The 22,921-nt window shown below is 33.7% G+C and overlaps 2 protein-coding genes and 1 long non-coding RNA gene across 3 annotated transcripts; 2 read left to right on the top strand and 1 right to left on the bottom strand.

The window, feature by feature from the left end:
* The first annotated feature begins 4,244 nt into the window (after window positions 1–4,244).
* On the top strand, window positions 4,245–5,233 carry LOC135152586 (uncharacterized). The gene is made up of 3 exons (XR_010291884.1): window positions 4,245–4,385; window positions 4,651–4,706; window positions 5,146–5,233. It is a non-coding gene; the product is annotated as an uncharacterized LOC135152586 (long non-coding RNA).
* Window positions 5,234–6,317: 1,084 nt separating this feature from the next.
* On the top strand, window positions 6,318–9,724 carry LOC108222971 (vesicle transport v-SNARE 13). The gene is made up of 6 exons (XM_017396975.2): window positions 6,318–6,466; window positions 6,697–6,805; window positions 7,435–7,493; window positions 7,573–7,758; window positions 8,945–9,115; window positions 9,320–9,724. Exons 2-6 carry the CDS (start codon window positions 6,712–6,714, stop codon window positions 9,470–9,472), a joined length of 663 nt encoding a protein of 220 aa, XP_017252464.1. The 5' UTR covers window positions 6,318–6,466; window positions 6,697–6,711; the 3' UTR covers window positions 9,473–9,724.
* A 119-nt stretch (window positions 9,725–9,843) lies between these two features.
* LOC108222970 (two-component response regulator-like APRR1) lies at window positions 9,844–17,132 on the bottom strand. The gene is made up of 6 exons (XM_017396974.2): window positions 16,346–17,132; window positions 15,619–15,780; window positions 15,368–15,501; window positions 14,845–15,012; window positions 14,143–14,242; window positions 9,844–11,430 (listed from the first exon to the last, which is right to left on the bottom strand). Exons 1-6 carry the CDS (start codon window positions 16,503–16,505, stop codon window positions 10,544–10,546), a joined length of 1,611 nt encoding a protein of 536 aa, XP_017252463.1. The 5' UTR covers window positions 16,506–17,132; the 3' UTR covers window positions 9,844–10,543.
* Between the last annotated feature and the right edge of the window lie 5,789 nt (window positions 17,133–22,921).

Genomic DNA, 22,921 nt, shown 5'->3' with positions numbered 1-22,921 from the left:
TTTATTCTATCTTCGTGTGTGTGAATCCTTCAAACTCCTTTGACCTGTCTGTTTAGTTGCAGTATCTTGGATGGTTTCACAAGTGAACTGATATGTTTGCCATGATATTATTTTTATATAAGAAATCAGGATTTGAAAAATCTTCCCTATGAACACTTAAAGGTTTCATAGTTGTTGATGCACGGGAAGATGAATGCTACTCATTCCTGATGATAGGCTCAGAGCATCTGGTCTCACCTTTGTCAAGCTCATCATCAAGAGAGAACTCATTGTGTAGACCAAAAGATTCAAGAATTCTTGAAGAGGGAGTCGAAGTTTTTTTTCCCACAAAACGTAGGTCCGATCCTTAACACACTTCAAATGCCACTGATAAGATTGATGCACAAATAGAAAGGGTGGCATATGATAATATTACGGTCATTATTCCCCATTAAGAACAACTTGGTATTTCAAGACCAGGTTACTATATGAAATATGATACCACAGACTATACATTTTTTTGTATCCTTTTGTTCCTATTATTGATTTTAGTGCATTTCCATTTTTACTTATATGATTACGCAGTTTGGTTTCCTGCACAAGCATGGAACTTTGGTAATGTTTTGATTGTTGTTTTCATTGATCAAAATTATGTTTTTATATTCTGCACACATGTTTACTTTTCTCTCGACAGGTAGTGGTGGTAAAAACTTATTGGAGTCCTTTGATGCTGAACACGATAATACTTTGTCCAAAAAAGATCTTGGAGGCATGTTATAAGCTTCACATCTATTTAGTTTATTCTACTTAATTAGATGCATTTTATAACTTACAGTACACATATCATCCAAGGGTTGACTAAAAGCCTTTCTGTTGCGGTCATACAGAAGCCATAGAGCTGGAGAAGATTCGATTAACAGCTAAGCTGATCATCTCAAGTTCTATTTGAAACTAAGTCTCACCTCCAACAACATTTCCGTCTTTTAACCTTTTTACAGCTACAATTTTTCCATCTTGCAGGTTCCCTTTGTAGACTATTCCGAAACCACCTTAAACAACATTGTTCTTGATGCTGAAGTTGTGGGTGGCAACATGAAGTTCTCTAAACTGAAACCTTCTCAGGTCTCCAAGCGATTCTTCTTGACGATATTGTCCTGAAATTTTAAACAGAAAATAGTTCTATAAAAGAATTACACTTCAAAATTGCAAGTTTTAATTTTTTTTGAACTTTTTTAGTAGTACCAACCATTTATTTCATAGAATATTTGTGACAAAAAGTAGGCAGATGCACCTGAGGATTGACAGAATTGCTAATGCAAATCTTCTGACTTTTAGATCTTCCTGAAGATTGAGAACATTAAAAAACATACAAGATTCAGGTCACTAAGTATGTCATAGGTTAACAAAATTGTGGTTACATTATAAACAAAAAGATTAACTTAATTACCCTCATGAAACACAGACAGTTCATATCATTACCCGAAGAATGAAAAGATCACGAGGGTATTGTATTTGTAATAAAGATACTTTTTTTAAATTTCCATAATATATAATTTTAAGAATGAAAATAAAGAGAAATTTTGAAAATAATTTATAAAACTATACTTTATAAGAGTATTAAAGTATAAGAAATGAGTGGGAAAAAGAAAATATTTATTAACAAAGTGAATATATTATTAATCGATTATATTAAGATATATTTAAAAATATTGTATATTAAATTTTATATTGATATTTTTTACGACACACGAAACATTTTGGAAAATTTTAAATATGATATATGTCTTATAAATATTTTAAAAATATTGGTAAAATAAAAATAATTTTTTGTGTGCAAATTAAGAGCATATTGCTTTGTCGAATAGAAATAACAGTAATGCTGGTAACGCCGGATAAGAACACAAGTAATTTCGGTTCCTGTTATTAATCTCTATGCAATAGATATTAGTTAACTTATTGGTGTTTGTCAAAAAGTTTCATTTGGTTAGGCTACTCAGATTTACAATTTTTGAAATAAGAAGTCATTGAATTCACTCTTTTTATAAGTTAGCTTTTCTCTTTGATGAATTCCCAAAAAATTTAGATCATCTTTTAATAACCCGACTATGGTATGTATGTTCCATAAAATTGTGCAACTAGGAATTAGAAAAAGAGACACGTAACAATACACAATAAAAACCTGATTATTGGATGTGTACAGATAAATTATCAATTATAAAAATATGAAAACAACAAACATTACCCGTGTGCGAAGCACGGGCCAGATATACTAGTAAGTTTTAAAATGTAAAAAACATCGAAAAAAATTTAAGAAAATAATTGGACAGAGCAATTGATTATCAAAGAAATTGATATATCTAGATATTGAAAATACAAAGAAGACATTTGTACTAGTAGTATGATGAAAAATTGAAAATAGTTACTCCACTAGTATAAATCTGTATAATATATGTGTGAACAATTTACGGGATGCAGTTAAGAACAAGAATCCATATACATGCAGGCCAAGTACTACTAGCTTAGTAGTTCCAGCTCATGGAAATTGACGTATGGGAGGGCCTAGGCCCGGTTTTTAGCCCCCAAACATTGAAAGAGAATGAAATATTATTTGTATAAAAATTTATAAATTCATTTAGGTTCCACAAAATTATAATAAACTGTATACAATTTAGATTCCACAAATAACTGTATACAATTACTACTCACTATTTCAGTTCCGGGTTCTAGCATTTCTTCATTTCTACTTTGTTTTCTGTCAGTGATTTACGCCAGAATCAGCATCAAAATAACACTCCCTTTATCTTTTACTCCCTCCGTCCCATTTTTTATGAGCTGGTTTGACTTTCACAGAAATTAAGAAAAATGTAGTAAATGTAGTTGAAAAGTAGGTAAAGTGGTGAGACCTATCAATATTTAATAATAGATTTGAGATAGTGGATGAAAGTAGTGGGTGTAATAGTGTTTATTTATTAAAAAGAGAGTATAAAATATAGAGGTAGTGGGTGTAACAGTGAAAAGTAGTGTTCAAAAATAGTAAATATTATGGGTTCATTCTTTTTGGAACGTCCCAAAAAAGAAATGAGGTCACATAAAATGGGACGGAGGGAGTAATAAATACTCCCTTTATCTTTAAATAAATACTAACAAAAATAACATATGATGGTTTCAAAAAAAAAACAAAAATAACATATAATGAAATTCTAAATTTTCTTTTTCAAAAAAATATTTGAAATGAAAATATTGATTATACAAATAAATACCTCTCAAATGAAACGCAACATAATAAAAAACACGGGGAGTTGCTAAACTTTCGATTCCGTCTTATTTCTTTTAATAAGGCATTTTGTTTTTATTTTGCTTTTATATTTTTTGGTGTTTAGCAAACACTCAACAGCAGTAAACGCAGAGGTTATTGCTCTAATAGGGTTAAAAATGGGGTGGGTTCGGGGCAAGGTCTTCATTTCCTAGTTTCTCTCATATATATTTTTTCTGCTACATCCCCGCCTATTTTTAATCTCCATCCCCGTCCCATCAGGAATTTAATATAATTTCGCCCCGTCCCGTTGCTATAATATTATACTTTAAATTTCAGTAATTTTTTCTTCAGAATTTAATAAAAATATACGAGATTTGTATATTAAAAGCAAAAAACTAAATAAAATAGAAATCAAAGAGACATGTTATACATTGTAGGAAATTCTCTATGGTACACTCATGTAATTGGTTTTTCCCGTTGGTACAACTATATTTCTGACTTCTACGCATGATACCCTCATAGTAATGTTTCACTCCCACTTATACACTTCTGTTAATAAAACGTTAACAAGATGTTAAGTTTAAGTAAACAAGCTGATTAGAAGTACAAAACTTAATATTTCACCTAATGGAATAAGTAAACTATCCTATTTCTCATATTACCGGAGCGAATCTGCCCCATTCGGGACGGTTGGGGCGGGTTCTCTGTTTTTCCCACCCCATTTAACCGTATGCGGGAACAAATTTATAATGGCAAAACCGTAAATACGCACAACGGTTCCCCGCTGATACTTTTCGTATTGCTTTGTAACATTGAGTTCGTTATCTATTTAAATTATAAATCCTACTACATATTTGGGTACAAATTGTCTACTTTGTCCCTCTGTTTTTTGTGTATCTTCAGTATATTGCCACTCTATACGGCTTGAATATACGGTATACACACGTGTCTTACTGCTCAGCCACACATTATCTCCATTATCCACCTCTTCTCGGCTCAGCAGTACATCGCAGTACAATTAGGTTTTCAAATTTCAAAAGATTATGCTCTCCCGCGTGAGCTTCGATTCCTTCCGCCATCTCGCCCTTTTCACGATTCTTCACAGCTGTTCTTCATCTTCTTCTCCGAGTCTTGGTTTCTAATGGAAGAGGTATCTTCTATCACCTACCACATTTGATTTCACATCTCATTACAGCTTTTTCCTCCGTATGCTTTCTTTGAAATTGTAAGATGTAAGATAGTTTCTCTTTGATTGTCTTTTATTTAATCCGGTCATATCTTTGATCAGACTTTGTTGTGGATATGATTTTTTTTGTGATTTTATAGACATGATTACTTTGTATAATCATGTTTTATTGGTTTGCTTTGCAACTGTTTGATAGAAGTCCTAACTTAATTTTTTTGTTTTTTTACAGTTTTGCTGTTTTGCGAGTTCACAATTACATCATATATATGCAAGAGGCTTGAAAAGGTAATTTTTGCACTCAAATTTTTGGTTCTATATTGATTTAATTCATTCCACTCTTCATGAGTTTAATACACGATGTTTATGTATTATATATGATTTTTCATTTGTTTTTTTTAACATGTCTGCTTATTGGTTTGACTTGCATTATTTAGGATTTTTATAAAAATCTATTTGAGGTGTTAGATAATTACGAAAAATTTGAGAGATAAAAGTATAAAATGATAACTTTTTATTGTGGGTAATACTTTTTGGAGTGGTGCATTGTAATTTGACTGTTTACATTATATGTGTGCAAGAGGCTAGAAAAGGATATGTTTTAATGTAAATTTTTATTTTTGGTGTATGTAAATCATATGCTATAACTATTATTCATATATTTTCATCATTTGACAATATTTATTTCAATTGTCGATGTATAATTACTATTTGATTTATTTTGCAGGTTGTTTGAGATTTATTGTTTGTGACATCAAGTATGATAATTTGGATTTAAGATTTCATTATGATGCAAAAAGGTATCTAAATCATAGACTTTGTTTTTATAGATTTTGCTTTGTTTTAATACAATTATGTGATTGGAGTTGCATTTTTCTAATACTCTTTCTTTCATATGTGCTACAAATAATGCATTTTTCTAATACTCTTTCATATGTGCTACAAATTGTGATGTAAGATATCGTATAGATTTTTTTATCCTGGGCATTTATTTTTATCATAAATTCACAGTGGGAGAGTAGTAATTCAATGTCAATTAAATTTTGTTTAGGTAGAAGTTGAAGTCAATTAACATTAAAAAGCAACAGATATTGATGGCTACTTTCAAATTTTGAAAACAACTGATATTTTTTATTTTTTATTTATTATAAAAAACAACTAATATATGGGTCTTGCCTTCCTATTTTTAAAAGACAATTTAAATTTCTATACTATATTTGTATAATTTAATTTCTGTAAATTATATTTATAATTATATATATTTGGGATACGTAACATGCTAACACGAAACGACACGAAAAAAAATGGATATAGGTTCTCATTTTTGATGCACGAAAGTACACGATAGATTTCGTGTCGGATATGGGTTTTCATTTCGGGTACACGAAATACACGAAAGTAAACGAAATATTTCTACATAATTTTTATTATATATATGTTATAATATATTATATATATAATTGTGTAAAATTATTCAGGGAAATTTTATATTAAAACTATTTTTGATTAAAATTATATTAATATATTTATATATAATCTACACAAAAAAAACACAAAAACGTTTCGGATCGTATACAGGTTTCAAATTAGGTACACGAAACCAATAATGGGCGGATACGGGTTTCACCTTCGAGTACACAAAACACAAAAATATATGAAATGAAATGATTGCCACCTCTAATCGTACCAAATATTGGACTAATGAGATTAGCTCTATTATCAGATATTTTTCATTTTAGAATTTATTTTAGATGAGAACAAGAAATAGGAAAAAAATTAAAATAATTTATATCGAAAATCAAAAAACCTCAACTATAATCAAATACAAATTTAATCAAGCATATTTTTTTCAAAAACATTATTTTTCAACGCCCATGCGGAGCGGGCAAACATACTAGTTGTCATTATTACTTACGTTAATCTGCTTCTATTATATATGCACATACACAAAATTATAAAGCGTACTCACCTTCCGACCACCCTCCGGCGAGTTCCGATTACCCGGCGCCGTGAATCTTGTTGTTTAATCACCCACCGACCCAAGTCCGGTACGCATTTTCATTTTCATTTCCATAATTTAATTTTATTGCCATTCTGCTGGTTGTTATATATGTTTATGTGTTCTTGATCAATCTCGTGTATCTATTTCAAGCATCGGATCAAAATGTATTATATGATTAATGAATTGATCAAGATTTTCTGTAATCTGTATAAAGTTTGTAGCTTTTTGAGTTTTGAGTTGAAAAGTTAATAATATATTTTGTGGTGGTTTTGGAAGGTAATTGGGGGCAAGATGAGTCAGGTGTTTGAGGGATATGAGAGGCAATACTGTGAAATTTCTTCGAGTTTATCGCGAAAGTGTACCTCTGCTGCGGTCCTCCAGGGAGGTGAGAAATGATGCCTTTTAGTACTCACATTGTTGTTGTTGGATTGTGGTAGTTCATAGAGGTGTTTTTTGTGTGTGTAACAACTTTTGAGATAAGTTAGTTGGTGTGGATTCTGTGAGTATAGATAAATTGCGAGGTTCGGGGTTTTCTGATGAATTGGTAAGAAGGAATCGAGAGTGTTTAGCTTTTAGAGATGATGTTTAAAGGTTTGATATGATGATGTAATCTTAGGATTATTCGGTGTATAGTTCCAGGATACAAGTGTGATTATGCGTGATGGTAGAGCCATATGTTTAAGCTCGTCTTAAGGTCATAATGTTGGTCAAGCTACGTGTTTATAATTTGGGCAGATTTTTACATTTTATAAGATCTAGTACTTGCAAGTTGAGATAGTTGTTGGCTTGTTGCATGTTTTTGATACTTGCTGATTTAATTACATTATAAGGGGGCATTTTCAGTTCACCATATTTTGCACTTTGCTTGATGATTGTTCTTTAATATGTAACTGCTTTCCAGGCTAAGAAAACATGATTCGGTCAAAGGTCCTTGATATTACCAGTCAGCAAAACTGAAAATACTACTTCTCATGCTAATGTTTATTTCTAATTTCTCGTGCAATTTTCTAACAGAGCAGAAAAAGCAGAAAGTTTCTGAGATAAAAGCTGGATTGGATGATGCTGAGTCTTTGGTAATGCACAAACTAGTCTTGTGTGCCTGAATCATCTACCCTCTTTATACTAAATTAACTGTTTGCCCGTTATGTTTAGATTCATAAGATGGACCTTGAAGCTAGGAGTTTGCCACCAAGTGTAAAGGCTATGCTTCTTGCCAAGTTACGTGAATATAAGAATGATCTCAATAATCTTAAAAGTGGAGTCAAACAGATCACATCAGCCAATGCCACTCAGGCACGAGATCAACTCTTCGAATCAGGATTGACAGATGCAAACATGGTACCACTGTCCAGTCTCTTCATGTCTTTGAAATATTTCGCGTTGATTTTTCATTCTTTGGGTTGTTCAATGTTGCCTATTTATTTATTTATTGAATACACATATTGACCACTCAACAACCGGGCTCAAACTTGAGCATGCTTAACACCTTATTCTGAGCCAAAAACATGGAATATTTCAAGATATTTGGGAGCCAGACACTTGGCCTGTTTCCATATCGTCCATACGTGGCTGATATTGATCTGTTGATCTCATGGTTGTCAATGTCGAGGAATTACCTAGGCGGAAAGGTGGTAAATTATGGGTAGGCCTCCAGCCCACCTTGGGGTGCGAGCCTTGTGGATTTTGGGCGTCCTTAGGCATCCATTAGGCAATTTAATGATCAACCATAGATATTAATTACGTATTATGCTAAAACATATTTACAGTCCCATTTATTGAAATTGAAATATTATGAATGTAGCCATATACATTATATTAATCTAAATTGAAAAAAGGTATTTCACTCTATTAAATAAAGTACAGATAAATATATAAAGTATGAGTGCATAATGTATATATACTAGAACTCCTAGGCGTCTAGGCAGTTCACTGGCGCTTCTGGATTGCCTGAACGCCTAGGCCCTTAACAACCTTGGTCTTTGCTTAATTTAATGTATCATCAAGGAATGTTGGTGCTGTGCATTAAGCATATCATATATTTACAAACTATACATGTGACTTTTATTTCTTTTGATTTTAAATGTTACTTAGCTCAACACAACCAGGCACCAGCTGATACACTTGAAGGTGTCCGTTTAAAATATTTAACACCCAATGGAACTCTTGTATAATAGATGAAGTTTATTTGTACTATTTTTGGTTTTAACTTGCAGACAATAATTTTTTAAGATGTCCCTGAATCAAAGCACACAACTAAAAGTTACAACTAGAACTATATAATTTCAACCACGATTCTTTTGTGGTCACATACTCTGTTCACATAATACATGGGTTGAGGATAGAGTTTTTGCTGACTTTTCCGTTCTAATTTTTTTTTCCATTAGATTGTTATAGTAGCCTCCTACTCCAACTAGGAGATATGTACTGGATAGTGGATCTGACCAACTGCCCCATACATTTTTGATAATTTGTTAATCTCGTGAATAAAATGTGTTCTATAATACAATGATCAATGGTGTCACAGCATTCTACTGATCAAAGAGGAAGGTTACTAATGTCAACCGAGAAATTGAACCATTCCAGCAGCAGAATCCAGGAAAGCAGAAGAGCGATGCTGGAAACTGAGGAACTTGGTGTTTCTATCCTTCATGATTTGCACCAACAACGCCAGTCTCTCCTCCATGCCAACAACACGGTATAGTTTCATAGATATGTTCCGGTGACTCATTGGTTTACACCATTTTATGTGTTTTCTCTTATGGGGATATGTTTAACAACCCCCCCCCCCCCCCCCCCCCCCCCCCAAACCCACCCACCCACCCAGATTTTTTTTACTCTTTCATGTTGACCAAGACAATAAGCTGGTGGCATTATTCAGAAAGCTCATTACTTTTTGCAGCTTCATGGGGTGGATGACAACATTGGCAGGAGCAAGAAGCTACTGACCTCAATGTCAAGAAGGATGAGCAGAAATAAATGGATCATCGGTTCCATCATTGTTGTGCTTGTACTTGCAATCATATTGATCCTTTATTTCAAGCTGTCCCGTTAGCCTATTCGGCTAGGCCGCTACTCAGACCCCATTCCTGCAGAATTTTACATAGTGGATGTGTGTACTATTTTTGTAAAATGCTTGCTCTCTTTCGCTATTTTTCCCTGCCTTCCATATTCCCTCAGCGACTAAACTAACTTTGATGCTTGTTTTGAAATCCATGTATTTTGTTATCGGAAATGTGATGACAGATGATGTATCAGCACTTGGAATTAGCAAATGCCAAATATAGATGCTGTGTGTATTAAAGAATGTATTGAAACATCTTGAGTATCTTGCTAGTATTAGACATCCAACATACTCAACAGACCAACACAATCATCAACATGGTTCCCATGGCCTTTGCCACTGGGCTATTTTCTTACCACAAGTAGAACTAAATAAAATACATCTCACTAAAAGGACTTATGTTTTATTTTTTACAGTGAAATCTTACAAGAAAAATTGTCTGGATCATGTTATCAGCGATATAGTATGGTTCTACTCCTTTTAATATATACTCTGCCGGATAAACATAGGAGCATATTACAAGTTGATTGAACAAGAAACTTTGCTACCTTCTAAGTATTTAAACACAAGGCTCCAGTCAATTTCAAAATTGCTCAGGAACACTCCCGTCCAAAACTTCACGTATTGTACTATGAACTATGAAGTTGTCCACGGATAAATACTGTGATGCTAAGCAGATGGTTATCTGTGTGCTGTAAAGGAAGATATCAACGAGACAGCATTAACGGTTGCAGTTCATTCAGCCCGACTATAAGCCATTCTTCTGCAACATAAGGAGAGGTCTGGCAGCAAATTGTGTTAGCAGACAGTTGGTCAAGATGATGGAAGCAGTATATTGCATTCACAATGTGATTTTTGTCCGTTGCAATCATAATTCCAAAGAAGATTCAGCGTTTTTTTGTTCATGATCAGCAGTATCTAATATTAAGGCAGAGGGAACCAGATAAACAAAGTACTACTATTAGCCTAAGGAGATATCATGCAAAGCCCGCAAAGGAATGATACTGTAGTTTGCCATACAAACAACGGGACATCATCCTGCACAGAAGCTCAAGAAGTTGCTTACTCTTCATATTCATCTTCATCCTCTTCGTCATCATCAAAATCAGCAGAAGTAGGTTGTCCATTCAGATCCACGTTTAATCCATTTACCTTCCTCACAAATTGTCCCCTCACACGGGGCCTCTTTTCAGCAAGCTTTTTCCGGTTGACATACCTGATCTTCTTATCAAAACAGCGTTGTTTCCTCTTTTGCCTGAACTTGAGCAAAGCAGCCTCCCTTCGATCAACTTTACTAGGCTTCCCATCAGTGGAAGACCCTCCATAATTCATCCAAGGGTGTGGTGTAAGCATTTGGCCGGGTTGTAAGCAGACATTAACAGGGTAATATGGGAATGGGGCCACTCCAGGCATATGAGGAGGACAATATGGTACATGATTGTTTTGATGCAACAAAGTTGAAGGAGCACTATTTGGTGGATCCTGCAGGTCCTTTTGGTACATTGACGGAGTTGACATCATAACTTGATTCATATGACCTGGAACAAAATAAGGATAATGTCCAAACCGTGACATATCATGGTGTGCACCATGAGGGGGAAGCATTTGCGCCTGAGAGAACCCTTCCGGCTTTGAGTTCCTCTGTTGAGATGTATCCGCCTGATGCGGAGGAGAAGGCGTGTCCGCGGTGAAAGAAACAGGAATGCTTTTACCTCGTTGAAGTTCATCTATCTGTATATGATTATTGTGCGTCTCTTTGTCTACATTCCCTTGTGTATCATTAAACATTTGTCCACTCCATGTACTGAACTTCTTCTCTATCCTCAGCTGCTCAATAGGATTTTCATCAGCAGGTATAACAACTTGGGAACTGCTCTTAAGCAACCCTGACTTGACATATGCAAAGAAAGCCGATGATTCACCTATCCTTAGTTCACTCTTCTTTGGACCTAAAACAATTATGGGGGAGAAAAAGCACGTTGAAAATACAACTATTACTATGACAAAAAAGAAAAATACAACTATTACGATTTTAATCTGAAGATTAAAGACAGGATTCTAAATATCATAGCTGATAATAAATTCCTAGATTATTTCATGGCACTTATTTGAGTAATTAAAGATGCCCATTTGGCTTATCTTATTTTCCAGAAATACTCATTTATTTCTGGAAAAGTATGTAAATGTGTATATTTTTTTCTGAAAACAAGTACTTAATTCTACAAATAAGGACTGTTAAACTCTCCTTCAATACGTAATGCCAAAAGTAGTATGTAAATGTAAATTCTACAAATAAGGAATGTTAAACTCTCCTTCAATACGTAATGCCAAAAGTAGTATGTAAATATAATTCTTTTCTCCAATAAGTCCTTATATTTGCAATATAAATTCAGCCAAACATGCCCAGTATCTAGTAATAATAGTTCTATCACATGAGAGATTCATTGTTGACTTGGGAAAGTATGAAATGATCAGGAAATGTAAACAAGCACGTGATCTCTTTATTTATAGACAAAGTGCCACGCCCTAGGAAGCACGGACACGGCAAAAAGGCTGCCGTATGCGTGTCGGACACGGCTGATACGGGGACACGGCACCGACACGGCTGAGTACGTATCGGATACGCCATGAGGCGTGTCGGAACGCAAATGCAGCCGACATGCAACCAAAACTTCTGCCCAACTTTAAAAAAGGCCCAGTAATGTTTATAGCCTAATACCAGTCGTCTTTTATATGTATACAAATTCTATATGTATATAAATGTTTAGCTATCTCTCTCTGTTTTTCATCTTTCAATCTCATATATATACGCAAAAGCCTATATATACATACATTCTATATATCTATTTGCTAAAGATCACTTGATTATATAAATATATGAGTGGGACAATGAGTTCAAGTGTGAAGTTGTTTAATATTCTAACATATATAAATTATATATTTTATATTACTATTTATTTTTTGCCGTGTCCCGTATCCAGGACTCTTTGCTAATTGGCGAATCCCCGTATCCCGTGTCCTGTGTCCCGTGTCGCCGTACCCGAGTCGGTGCTTCCTACCACGCCGTTATTTTACAACATTAGCAAAAACTGCCACCAGTGTTGTTAAAAGCGTATGCGCGCGCATAAGCGAGAAGCGCATCAAAGCGCAGCTGATGCGCATCGCTTTGTATATGCGATGCGAGTTCAATGATGCGAGCGCATTTCTGCGCTTCTTGGGATTAAGCGAGATGCGAAAAGCGCAAAAAAAGCGCGCTTTTCTAACAATTCACTAGGAGGTTGACTGACTTGACTGGGCCATTGACTAAGCTCTTTAAATAGACACGGGTCATAAAAAAACCCCTAAAAACACTACCTAGCAGCCGAGAAACAAACATAACTGGGCAAATCTACTTATTTTTTCCTCTGGACTCTCTCTTATAATTATCTCTCTTTTAGTTATACTTTTTTTCTTGCTCTGAACTCTCTCTCTTAATTACATACGATAAACATACATATACCTCATCTTCTTATACTTGTATATACATACATATATGATATATATATATATGTATGTATGTACATATAGATATGTAGCAGATACATAAGCTATATACATATATATACATAGGATACATATATATACATGCATATACATAGGGATGTATATCATTGAGAATGACGAACAAGAAATTGAATATGTTGAAGATCCAAATCAAAATAGTGAAGAAGATGATTTTGTGAATATTGATGAAGACGAAGAAGATGATTAGTGATTTAGCGGATAACTTCGCATTTCTTTGCCACTCTGCCTTTAAACTATTCTAGGCTTTGAATTTCTAGGTATTCTGGTTGCATTATCATTTTTGATGACTGACTTTTGCTTATTAATGTTTTATTATCTATAAGTATATAATGTTTTACAATATATATTGTCTAAATATGTATATTTTACATGTTTTCGATGAATCGGCGCTTTGCGCATTGCGCTATGCCCCGTAAGGCCTTTGCGCTTTGGTGCGCATATCGCGTTTAATAACACTGACTGCCACAGTTTCAGCATGTTTTCTCAGTCAAGTACTAGGTTTACTGGTTTTCAAAGGTAATCAACAGTAGAAATATCCATCTGAAATTAAGAAGGAAGCTCCTCAATCGCAACCTCACAAAATCTTTATAAATGAGTTATGTTACTCGGATTCTTCGTTTTACCTTCGACTACCTGCGTCGAACACTCGACTCAGACATGGACACTCGGACTTGGACACTTATTTTACGCCAAAAACATGTATAATGTTTAAAATGTTCCTGAGTCCGATACTTGGACAAGTATCCATGTTGGACACTCGTAGCCGAGTTCGAGAAACATAATATATGACTGGCAAAGCAAAGCCAATTTCTCCCTCGAAAAAGATGCATGCATATTTCTCTTCTACAAACATTTTTCAGTTTTAGCTCCATATCTCCTAATTGCAAGGCCACAAAGTCATTTAGCCTAGTAGAGAAAACTCCAGAGTTTAAATGACCCTACGGATTAGATAGGTCAATTTTTCTCTAAAGAAGATATTATTTTACTAGTAGTGATGTAAATTCAGTGCAACTTGATTTACCATGGCTCATAGAAGTATATAAGATTGAGCAGATAAAGATGAGCAGGTAATATATGTAGCACAGGAAGCCGCTCACCTCTTTGCTGATTGCTTGTAACTGGTGGATCAGGGAAATATGCTGCCGATATATCTGTTGGTGGTATTGCCTCCAATGCCGCAATAGTGGCTATTGTATTCTAAGTTATTTAAAACCCAGGAAAAAAAATGTTAGTATAAGCAAATTTGAGCCTCGGTAATTGAACAAGAGAAAGACATACTTAATCTTTTCTCCTACATATTTTATCTTTATAATTACGCAAGATAATAAAATAACTAGCAATTTTGATTTTAGAACACTGTTATTTGTAGCCAGTTTGGGCTAGAAATTTAACAGTATCACAGATCACGGAATTCAAAATGCAGTAATTGCAATCCCACTAACTTTACATAGTTAAGATACATATAATAGAAATTTATTAAAAGAAAATACACTGAGCAGACATTTACAAGAAGCAAAAACCTTAAAAACAATGTACACAGATTCATTATCTACCACTGCCTACTGATTTATCTGTAGGATTTTTTAAGATAAGCAGGCTATGTGTTTTGTTAGTCGATTCCCCATTCTAAACGACTTCGACAACAACAAAATTTGTAATAGCTGGACAAATTTTGTGGGAGGTTTACAGCAGTTCGAGTAATCTCACAACATAGAGAGCCTCCTTCTTTAGTTATTGCTGATTATAATGCAACTTAATGCATATAGACAAGTCAATACTTTTTCGTGAATCATACTCACATTGTCTTCCTGATATGTTGATAAACATGTTTCCGGATTTGCATTCTTCCGTGACCTATCATCAGTATCATCTGAAAACAACGTTGTGCTATTTGTATTAGCATCGCTGGGATCTGATGCCACAGGATCAAAGTCATAGTTTACTATGTTCTTCTCTGGCAGTCCAAGCTGTTTACAAGAAAAAGAATAACAGTAACTACGAGATTATCCCAATAACGTAATAATGAAAATGACACCTTACAAGGCAAATATCTTATGAGCAGGTGGGATCAGAAAGTCAAACTCCAAGTAGTTTGGACTCTATGTTAGGTTCTGCAGCATAATATTAATTAAGCATGACAATGGGCCTAGCCCCTGACTAGTAGAGAACGGTTGTAGCTAATGGGATAGATACTTGCATCCCTGCTTTCACAATTCAAAAAATAATATCGAGGAGGAAGATTGCTACAAGCATATAGCAGCATCTTTAAGGCAAGGCAGGTTGCTATATTATAAAATATGTAACAAGATCAGCTCTGTTTACCATTCGCCTCCTTCTCCACATGTGAGTCCACAGGTTCAAAAGTTCATTAGTGCGCAAAGGCTTCACAAGATAGTCAGCTGCTCCAAGTCTCAAGCACTTCACAACAACAGACACTTCATCCTGCGCAGACATCACTTGATACAAAAATAAACAGTACAATAATAAGCATTACTCTCTAAGTTCAAATAGTTTATCAAGATCAAGTGCTCCGAGGAAAAACTCAAGAAACTACGGGAAAAAAACACGCTTACTGATTACTGGAATGCGTCGTAAAGTGTTATCCCTTGTTATGTATTTTAGCAATTTAAGGCCTTTAGCCATGGGAAGGTCAACTTCTGAAAGAATAATATCTATATCCGGCCCCTCGGCATTCAGAGCTCCAATAACTTGTCGTGGAGATCTCACAGAAGTGACTGCAAAGGAAAAAATTAAATAATATTATAAATATAGCAATGGAAATTTTCCGACAACATTCTTTAAGATATGGTCAACTATATGCACCAGGAAGAGGTTTGCACCCAATGTTGTACTAGTTAAGAAGTATAATCTGAGGAAGTATAATCTGAGAAAATAAAGCAACCGCATTTTCATTTCCCCACAAGAAGAATAATTTCTTTCAAAAAGGTTGACAGCACATGAATAGAAAGTGTAAGAGAACCTTACGAAGACATATAATCTCCACTTGAAGAAGAGAAACATCATTTACAGTTGTGGAAAACATTCACATATCACTTTTTTCTTTATAGTTCAAATTTCAATTCTCATCACTGCTATTAAAAAAAGTGCTGCTTTTTCCTTGTAAAATTTTCATTGAGAAGCATAATTCTCTATTTACGTTAAATACTACTACTGATTAAGTAGGGATAACTCTCTTCCCTTCATATTGGTGATCATTCAAATTTCTAACTCGATCTAAAGCTAAAATATTATGGAATTCTATCACAAACACACACACATAAAAAGTGCAGATATGGATACCTTGATATGAACATTTGCAGAGAAGAGTAAAAGCCTCATCCAATCTCTTCGAATCAGAATCACATAGCAAGATCCTGACTTTGCTCCTATCAATAAAACCATCACCTCCCTTTCCATTATTCCCGCCGCCTTTACCCAAAACCATCTCACCCCTCTCCATCACCACCTTAATTCAAACTCAGCTCAACAACCAACCACACCAATCCTCAGAACACCAGAATTTCAACCTCGAATCAACCCCTCTATATCCTAATTCTAAATAGTCAATACTAGAAAACTTCCATAGCTACAAGTCTACAACAATCTTTTCACACCCTTTACAAAGACCAAATCCAAACAACAAAACTTAAACCAAGAACAGATCAACCAGCACAAATCTTGCTCAAGAAACATATATAGGAACTGGGGTTTCAAAAAGATTGAAATTTGAATACATATGTACAAAATTCTGAGCTGGGGTCATAAAAAGATTGAAACTTTTAAATATTTGTGAGGTGGGGTTATGAAAAGATTGAAACTTGAGGGTGAATTCTCAAGAAATGTAAGTAAAGATAATTAGCACCTGAAAAACAAGAGTCAGCAGAAGTCATGAGAACAAAGAGCAGCAAAGATTAGCAGCTGGACCGAATTGTAAGGCAGATATTTCTCATTTTGCAGCTGGAGAAGCGCAGGATAGCATGGAGCAAATCGGCCCAGCTTTTTGAGAGGGTGCTGAGTGTTGGCACTTTGCAAAAAATAAAAACAACAAGATGGGATTTTTGTATTGGCTTATTGCTCGGCTGCTACTAAAATATTACTTCTTTTTCTTTTTTGGTTTGTCATAGTGCTGGTGACTAACATGCGCCTGGAGAAGATGAAAATGGACCAGACTCAAAGGGGTTGTACACTTTTACCCGATTACCTGAATATCTTTGGATATGGTTGGATTCTATAAGAGAAAATATTGGTATTTACATTTGTCCCACAAAAATGGACCAGGCTTTAATGGGTTTTTACACTTTTATCCGATTGTAAAAAGATGGATTCTACGGGAAAAAGTTTTCATAATAGTTCTGCTTCAAAATAATGATAATTTAAATTTTTACAGGTAATTTGAAATATAAAAAATATATATTTAATAGATTATTATTATTTTTTAATTTTTTTAATAAAATTACACACCCTCCTTCCCCTGCAATTATTTACATTGGGGGACAGGAGGCTCAGCACGCATATAGTGAACTTTTTTATTTTGAATAAAAAGAAAATTTTAATATCTAAATTTTTATACATAAAAAAAATTTAAAAAGTTATGGAAGTATGTTTAATATGCACCATAAAATGTGTGTCGAGTAATGCAAAAAAAGTGTAAAGAAATGAGAGGGACAGAGATAGTAGTAGATTTTAAATTTTATTTAAAGAAAAAATTGAAAAATGATATGTAAATATATATATTTGTATTACAATACACATTATGTGTAAAAGATCAAAACTCATTGTGTTAATATTCAAAAATAATGTGTCAAACTCTATAAATAATTTGAACTATAATTTGGAGGTACTCGATTGATATTTATTGTGACTTTAATGATTGAAATGAGACCCCGTTAAGATTAGTGAGCAAAGTGATATATGACCTCCACTTCAGTGATCACTTTGATATTTAACCCTTTATTTTGACAGGATTAGGGGTAAATGAGTCGAGCCGAGCCGAACTCTAGAGTGCTCGTGTATCGTTTGTTAAAAATTTAGCGAACTCGAGCTTGGATCGAGCCAAAAATTTTGTTTGAGGATCGACTCATTAAGGATTAACTCTGTTCACGAACGGCTCGCGTACCGCTCACGAACATGTCTCACGAGCTTTTGATTACGAACCGCTCATTAATTTACGCTCACGAACATGTATCACGAATTTTTGCTCACCAACCGCTTATTAATTTTGTTCACGAGCTTGTTTAATAAACTTTGCTAACGAACTAGTTTATGCTCATAAATTTATTTACGAGCTTTTTTGTTATTTAATTTAATTAAACAAAATAAATTAAAATTCTAACAATAATTTTAATTTATGCTATAAGGAATCATAAATTCATAATAAATAAATTAAAGTTCACAAACCATATTCATGGGCCGAGTTAAAGAACCATGCTCACGAGCCGAGTTCACGAACTCCGCTCACGAGCCAAGTTCACAAACTCATAATTCGAACTTGTTCACGAACTATCGAGTCGAACTCTACTGTGCTCAAGTTCAGCTCGTTAATAAAACGAACCTTAAAATTGTGCTCAAGATCGACTCTTTTAAGAATCGAACCGAGTTCGAATCGAGCTTTTTTCGAACCGAACACCGAGCTGTTATCGAGCGTATCAACTCATTACAGCCCTAGATCGGATAACTTTTTTACAAGATTTCATGATTCATGCAGGGATGGGCATTAATCCCGACCCCATCCCCGCACCGAATGGTGCAGGGATTCGAGGATTTTTCCAGTACGGGTCGTGGAACGGGGACGACTTTAAAAAAATATCGGGGATCGGGTCGGGTACGTTTTTTCACATTTTCTCGGCCCGATCCCCGACCCGATTATTATATTATGTTATATATATTTATTAATATGTTTATATACCTTTTTAGGTGCAACTTCAGTCATAGATTTTCACATCACCTGTTTATATATTATATATAAATTTAATATAATTAAATTTATTGAAATAAATTTTAAATATATAATTCTATTAATATAAGTCTTAAAAATTAAAAAGGTCATAATTAAATCATTGAAGATCTGTTTAAATTAAAATAATGAGGTATTAATAAGACATATTAAAAACTAATCCTAATTATGAATGTTAGTATTTAATTAAAAAATTTGGTTTAAATTAAAAATCCCCGAACCATCGCGAGTATCCTCGAATCCCGATCGGGCTGGGGATGGGGATCGGGCCGATGATGAGGATTGGATTTGGATTCGGAGATCGGACCGGTTATAGCGATCCCCGACCCGAAGTGACCCAATGCCCATCCTGGATTCATGACTGTAAAGCAAACAAATCGGATGTTTTCTAATTATATTAGTGATATTCTTGATAAATTTTATTTTATAATAGGTCATATCACTTATATATGTTATATATATACATGATGGAGAAATTTAAGATCGACTCGTATACAGTTTTTCAATACTTGTTATAATTATATAATTACAAGAATATTATCAATATACTCCCTCTGTTCGTTTGTATAAATCATTTTGATTTTTTGCACGTAATTTGAGATATATAAAATACATATTTTTACATATTATTTTTCAAACTTTCTTTTTATGAATAAAAGTTTAATAGTATATATATTTTTATTCAGAAAAAAAATCTGAAAAATAATATATGAGAATAGGTTTGTTTGCACCTCAAAATACATGCAAAAAGTGAAAGCAAGTGTTAGAGATAGTTGGAAAGGTCATGCATCATTTAGACAAGTTTATCAACGAGTTTTTCTTTTTACTAATATGACTTATAACCTTACAATTTGAATTTTTATTCTATAATATTCTTGAGATGAGTCATAATCGAACTCAGGACCTGGGTCAACAGAGAGGATCAACCAGTTTTTTAATTCATCATTATTTGATTTAATATTTTCACTCTGACATCAAGTTCGTTCGAAAATTGATGTCAAATTTTATATTCATATATACACGTAAATAATCGATCTATCTGTTATCAATCTATAGTTGAAGGACCAAATACAAAATCTTAAGCCTCGGTGGATGGATACTATTCGAAAGCATAAAGAAAAAGGTTTGAAAATATCCGTATCAATATCTGTTTTGGAAATGGCCGGGCTACGTGACCATATGGAATTTATGTGTGACCATTTTAGAGAGAAGGGGGTAACGGCGCAAGATAGTAGAAGGGATGGATAGTTTGGTTAGAGATAGAGAGGAGGCCACGTCACCACAAAATAAAAATCTAATAACACAAAAGTGTAAAAGTACAGGCCCTCTATTTACTTTATGATTTTTATTTGTCTTTAACCCAACCACGTGGGTCTAGTCCCAACTTGAGACCCTTGGCTTCCTTCTACATTCGTTTCCTCCATTTCAATTATTGAGCCATTCTACTCTATAATCTATATTTTAGCTTGTTTTAAGATTCCAACCCTTTTTCCCATTTATATCCTTTTTCCATGAACATTTTAATAACTTTATTTTCTGCAAATCTGTATTATTACTAAAATAACAATCCTAATGGATTCATTTATTATTTACCACTATACCATTTGTTCTTCTCCTCATGTATATAAAATGGGTCGGGCCTTTTTTTATAAGAAAGTTTAGTATTTAAACTTTATTTCAACATAAATTCTCTTGATAATATAAATTGAATAATTAAATGCATTGATATATAATTGACTATTATTATACTATTATAACTGAAACACACTATTAAAAATAGTTTAAAATAGTGATTTTATACTATTATAATTTTTTTTTTGACGTATTTATTTATTTTTTTTGAAATGTTTTATAAAAATGAAAGGGACAAGTTGACTGATGATTTATAATATTTTAATATTATATTAATAATTATTAGACTTAATTACAGAATAGTGCCCCTGACTATTTTTGTTAAACACAAAAATGGCCAAATTTTAAAATTAAATGATTAGTTTGCCAAACAATTTTTTTTAGCCGCCCGATTGAATTCCGTCAATTCTCGTAGACGGTCATAGGGTAGTTTCATCTCGTACAAAGTAAAACAGTGTCAAACAGTTATATTGTGTGTGTGTGTATATATAATTACTTTCTCTGGGCTATAACATCAAGAACTTTAAAAATATTTTACACCAATTAATTGTGATAAAACTGGACTGTGATGAAGATGTCTTGGGCAGAGTATAATCCAGGACACAAGTTCTTGATTTGTTAATGGTGCGTGCAGTTTTTCTGGTGGAGTGAGGGAGAGATGACTAACAAGGCTAAATCCACCATCAATGGATTAATCATGCATTTGATGTTGAAAGATGATGAGCACTTTACTGAGCTGATTGTAGAGAAAAATCAGTACGAAGAAGAGATGAGGAAAACGAAGGAAGAAAATCAAAATGGAAGATGTGTTGTGTGTTTATGGTATTGTATATTATACACTGTTTGCTCAGCTCTGGCAAAAGTGAAGATGGTCTTTGAGGCATGCTTGTATGTTGTATTGTTGTTTAATGTAAGCTTAGCTTGATTTTTGTACTCTGAAGTGGTATTGTTATTTCTTGTACTCTAAGTTGTTTTTCAAATTAAGTGAGAACAATGTATTTGTTCCTGTGTTTATCTATAATGTTGATTCATATTTAACATCCAAGAAGCTAGTTGCCGAAATTATTACAGCTATCTACAACTAATATGACAAATACAAGATTGGCATAAAACCTTGAATTAAAACATCAAAATCCTTACAAAAGAAAGTTTAACAACCATTAGTTAACAACCCAAAGCTACTTAATGTGTCAACAACCAAAAGCTTGTTTCAAATCGATCCCAACTTTCTTACAAAAAGTGATTAAATTCAAACTAAGCCTTGATGCTAATAAACCATCAACAACACTGCAGAATGGTTTGGTTTAGATTCCATACCAAAAATATTATAATAACTAGGTTAAATAAGTTATCTTCCATTGTAAGTTTAAATAAGTAATGCGTCTCTTCTTTTAATCTCCTTAATCAGTTTCTTTGCCTTTGAGGAAGAGCTCCCTTGAGTGCCTAGTACTTCATCATGTTGTTGGCTAAACATATTCGTTACATCTTGATGATCTTGGGACACATTGTTTGAAGCATTTGCGCCTTATTATTTCTGCAAGACCAAGCTTGTGATTAAGTAAGGTTCAAATCCTTTACACAACTACTAAGATAATTAATGACATGAGAAGCTGATTTGATTAAACCTTCACAAAGAAAGTCCTAAAGTTATGTCCATCCTACTTGCAAATTTTACGAACAATTGTAGCTCTGGAATTAACAGGGATAATGTCATCCTCTACACTCTTCTTCAGCAAGTCAATTTTCTACATTGTAATAGAGCAAGTAATTAAAATTTGGACTTAATTACAGATAAGTGGCCTTAATTAAGTATAAAATTTATCAAAATATGAGGAAACATATAAATAAAAAATTTCAAAACACAAGTTATGGCATTGTAGTCTTGTGTTTTACAGTAAGTATAATTTATAATTGTACCAATTTTACTCAATTTTATAGGAACTTGAGAAATGTCATTATTCTTGCTCCTCTTTTTTTTTTTTGGTCCACCAATTGAAATTTCACATTTGGAGTCAAAGGAACAATGAGTTTCAAAGTGCAATTATATAGCTGTTTCACAAAATGATAGCCAATTAGTACCTTGAGATAACCACGTAATACATTTAGATAATTGTAAAATGAGATTAGTATCTTGAGATAATTGTCCTTGCTATAGCAGATGTGAACATGCATCTCCCATGGATCATTCTTAACAGCTATGCATGCACAAACATGATAGCAAGAAATCCGAGTAAGATCCCATTTTCTGCAAGAACAAGTCTTCTTTACTAGATCAACCACTAGCTCATGTT

The sequence above is a fragment of the Daucus carota genome, chromosome 5, assembly GCF_001625215.2.
Source record: "Daucus carota subsp. sativus chromosome 5, DH1 v3.0, whole genome shotgun sequence".
Classification (NCBI taxonomy): Eukaryota; Viridiplantae; Streptophyta; class Magnoliopsida; order Apiales; family Apiaceae; genus Daucus; species Daucus carota.
This window is presented reverse-complemented; position numbering and strand designations above follow the sequence as displayed.

What these genes read in the sequence shown, in the direction of transcription:
- LOC108222971 (XM_017396975.2), top strand. Translation starts at nt 6,712, where the DNA reads ATGAGTCAGGTGTTTGAGGGATATGAGAGGCAATACTGTGAAATTTCT. An exon ending in TGGATGATGCTGAGTCTTTG is followed by an intron (nt 7,494 to 7,572) that starts GTAATGCACAAA and finishes CGTTATGTTTAG; the next exon opens with ATTCATAAGATGGACCTTGA. An exon ending in TCCTCCATGCCAACAACACG is followed by an intron (nt 9,116 to 9,319) that starts GTATAGTTTCAT and finishes TACTTTTTGCAG; the next exon opens with CTTCATGGGGTGGATGACAA.
- LOC108222970 (XM_017396974.2), bottom strand. Translation starts at nt 16,505, where the DNA reads ATGGAGAGGGGTGAGATGGTTTTGGGTAAAGGCGGCGGGAATAATGGA. An exon ending in ACGACGCATTCCAGTAATCA is followed by an intron (nt 15,502 to 15,618) that starts GTAAGCGTGTTT and finishes TTTTGTATCAAG; the next exon opens with TGATGTCTGCGCAGGATGAA. An exon ending in CAACATATCAGGAAGACAAT is followed by an intron (nt 14,243 to 14,844) that starts GTGAGTATGATT and finishes TAAATAACTTAG; the next exon opens with AATACAATAGCCACTATTGC.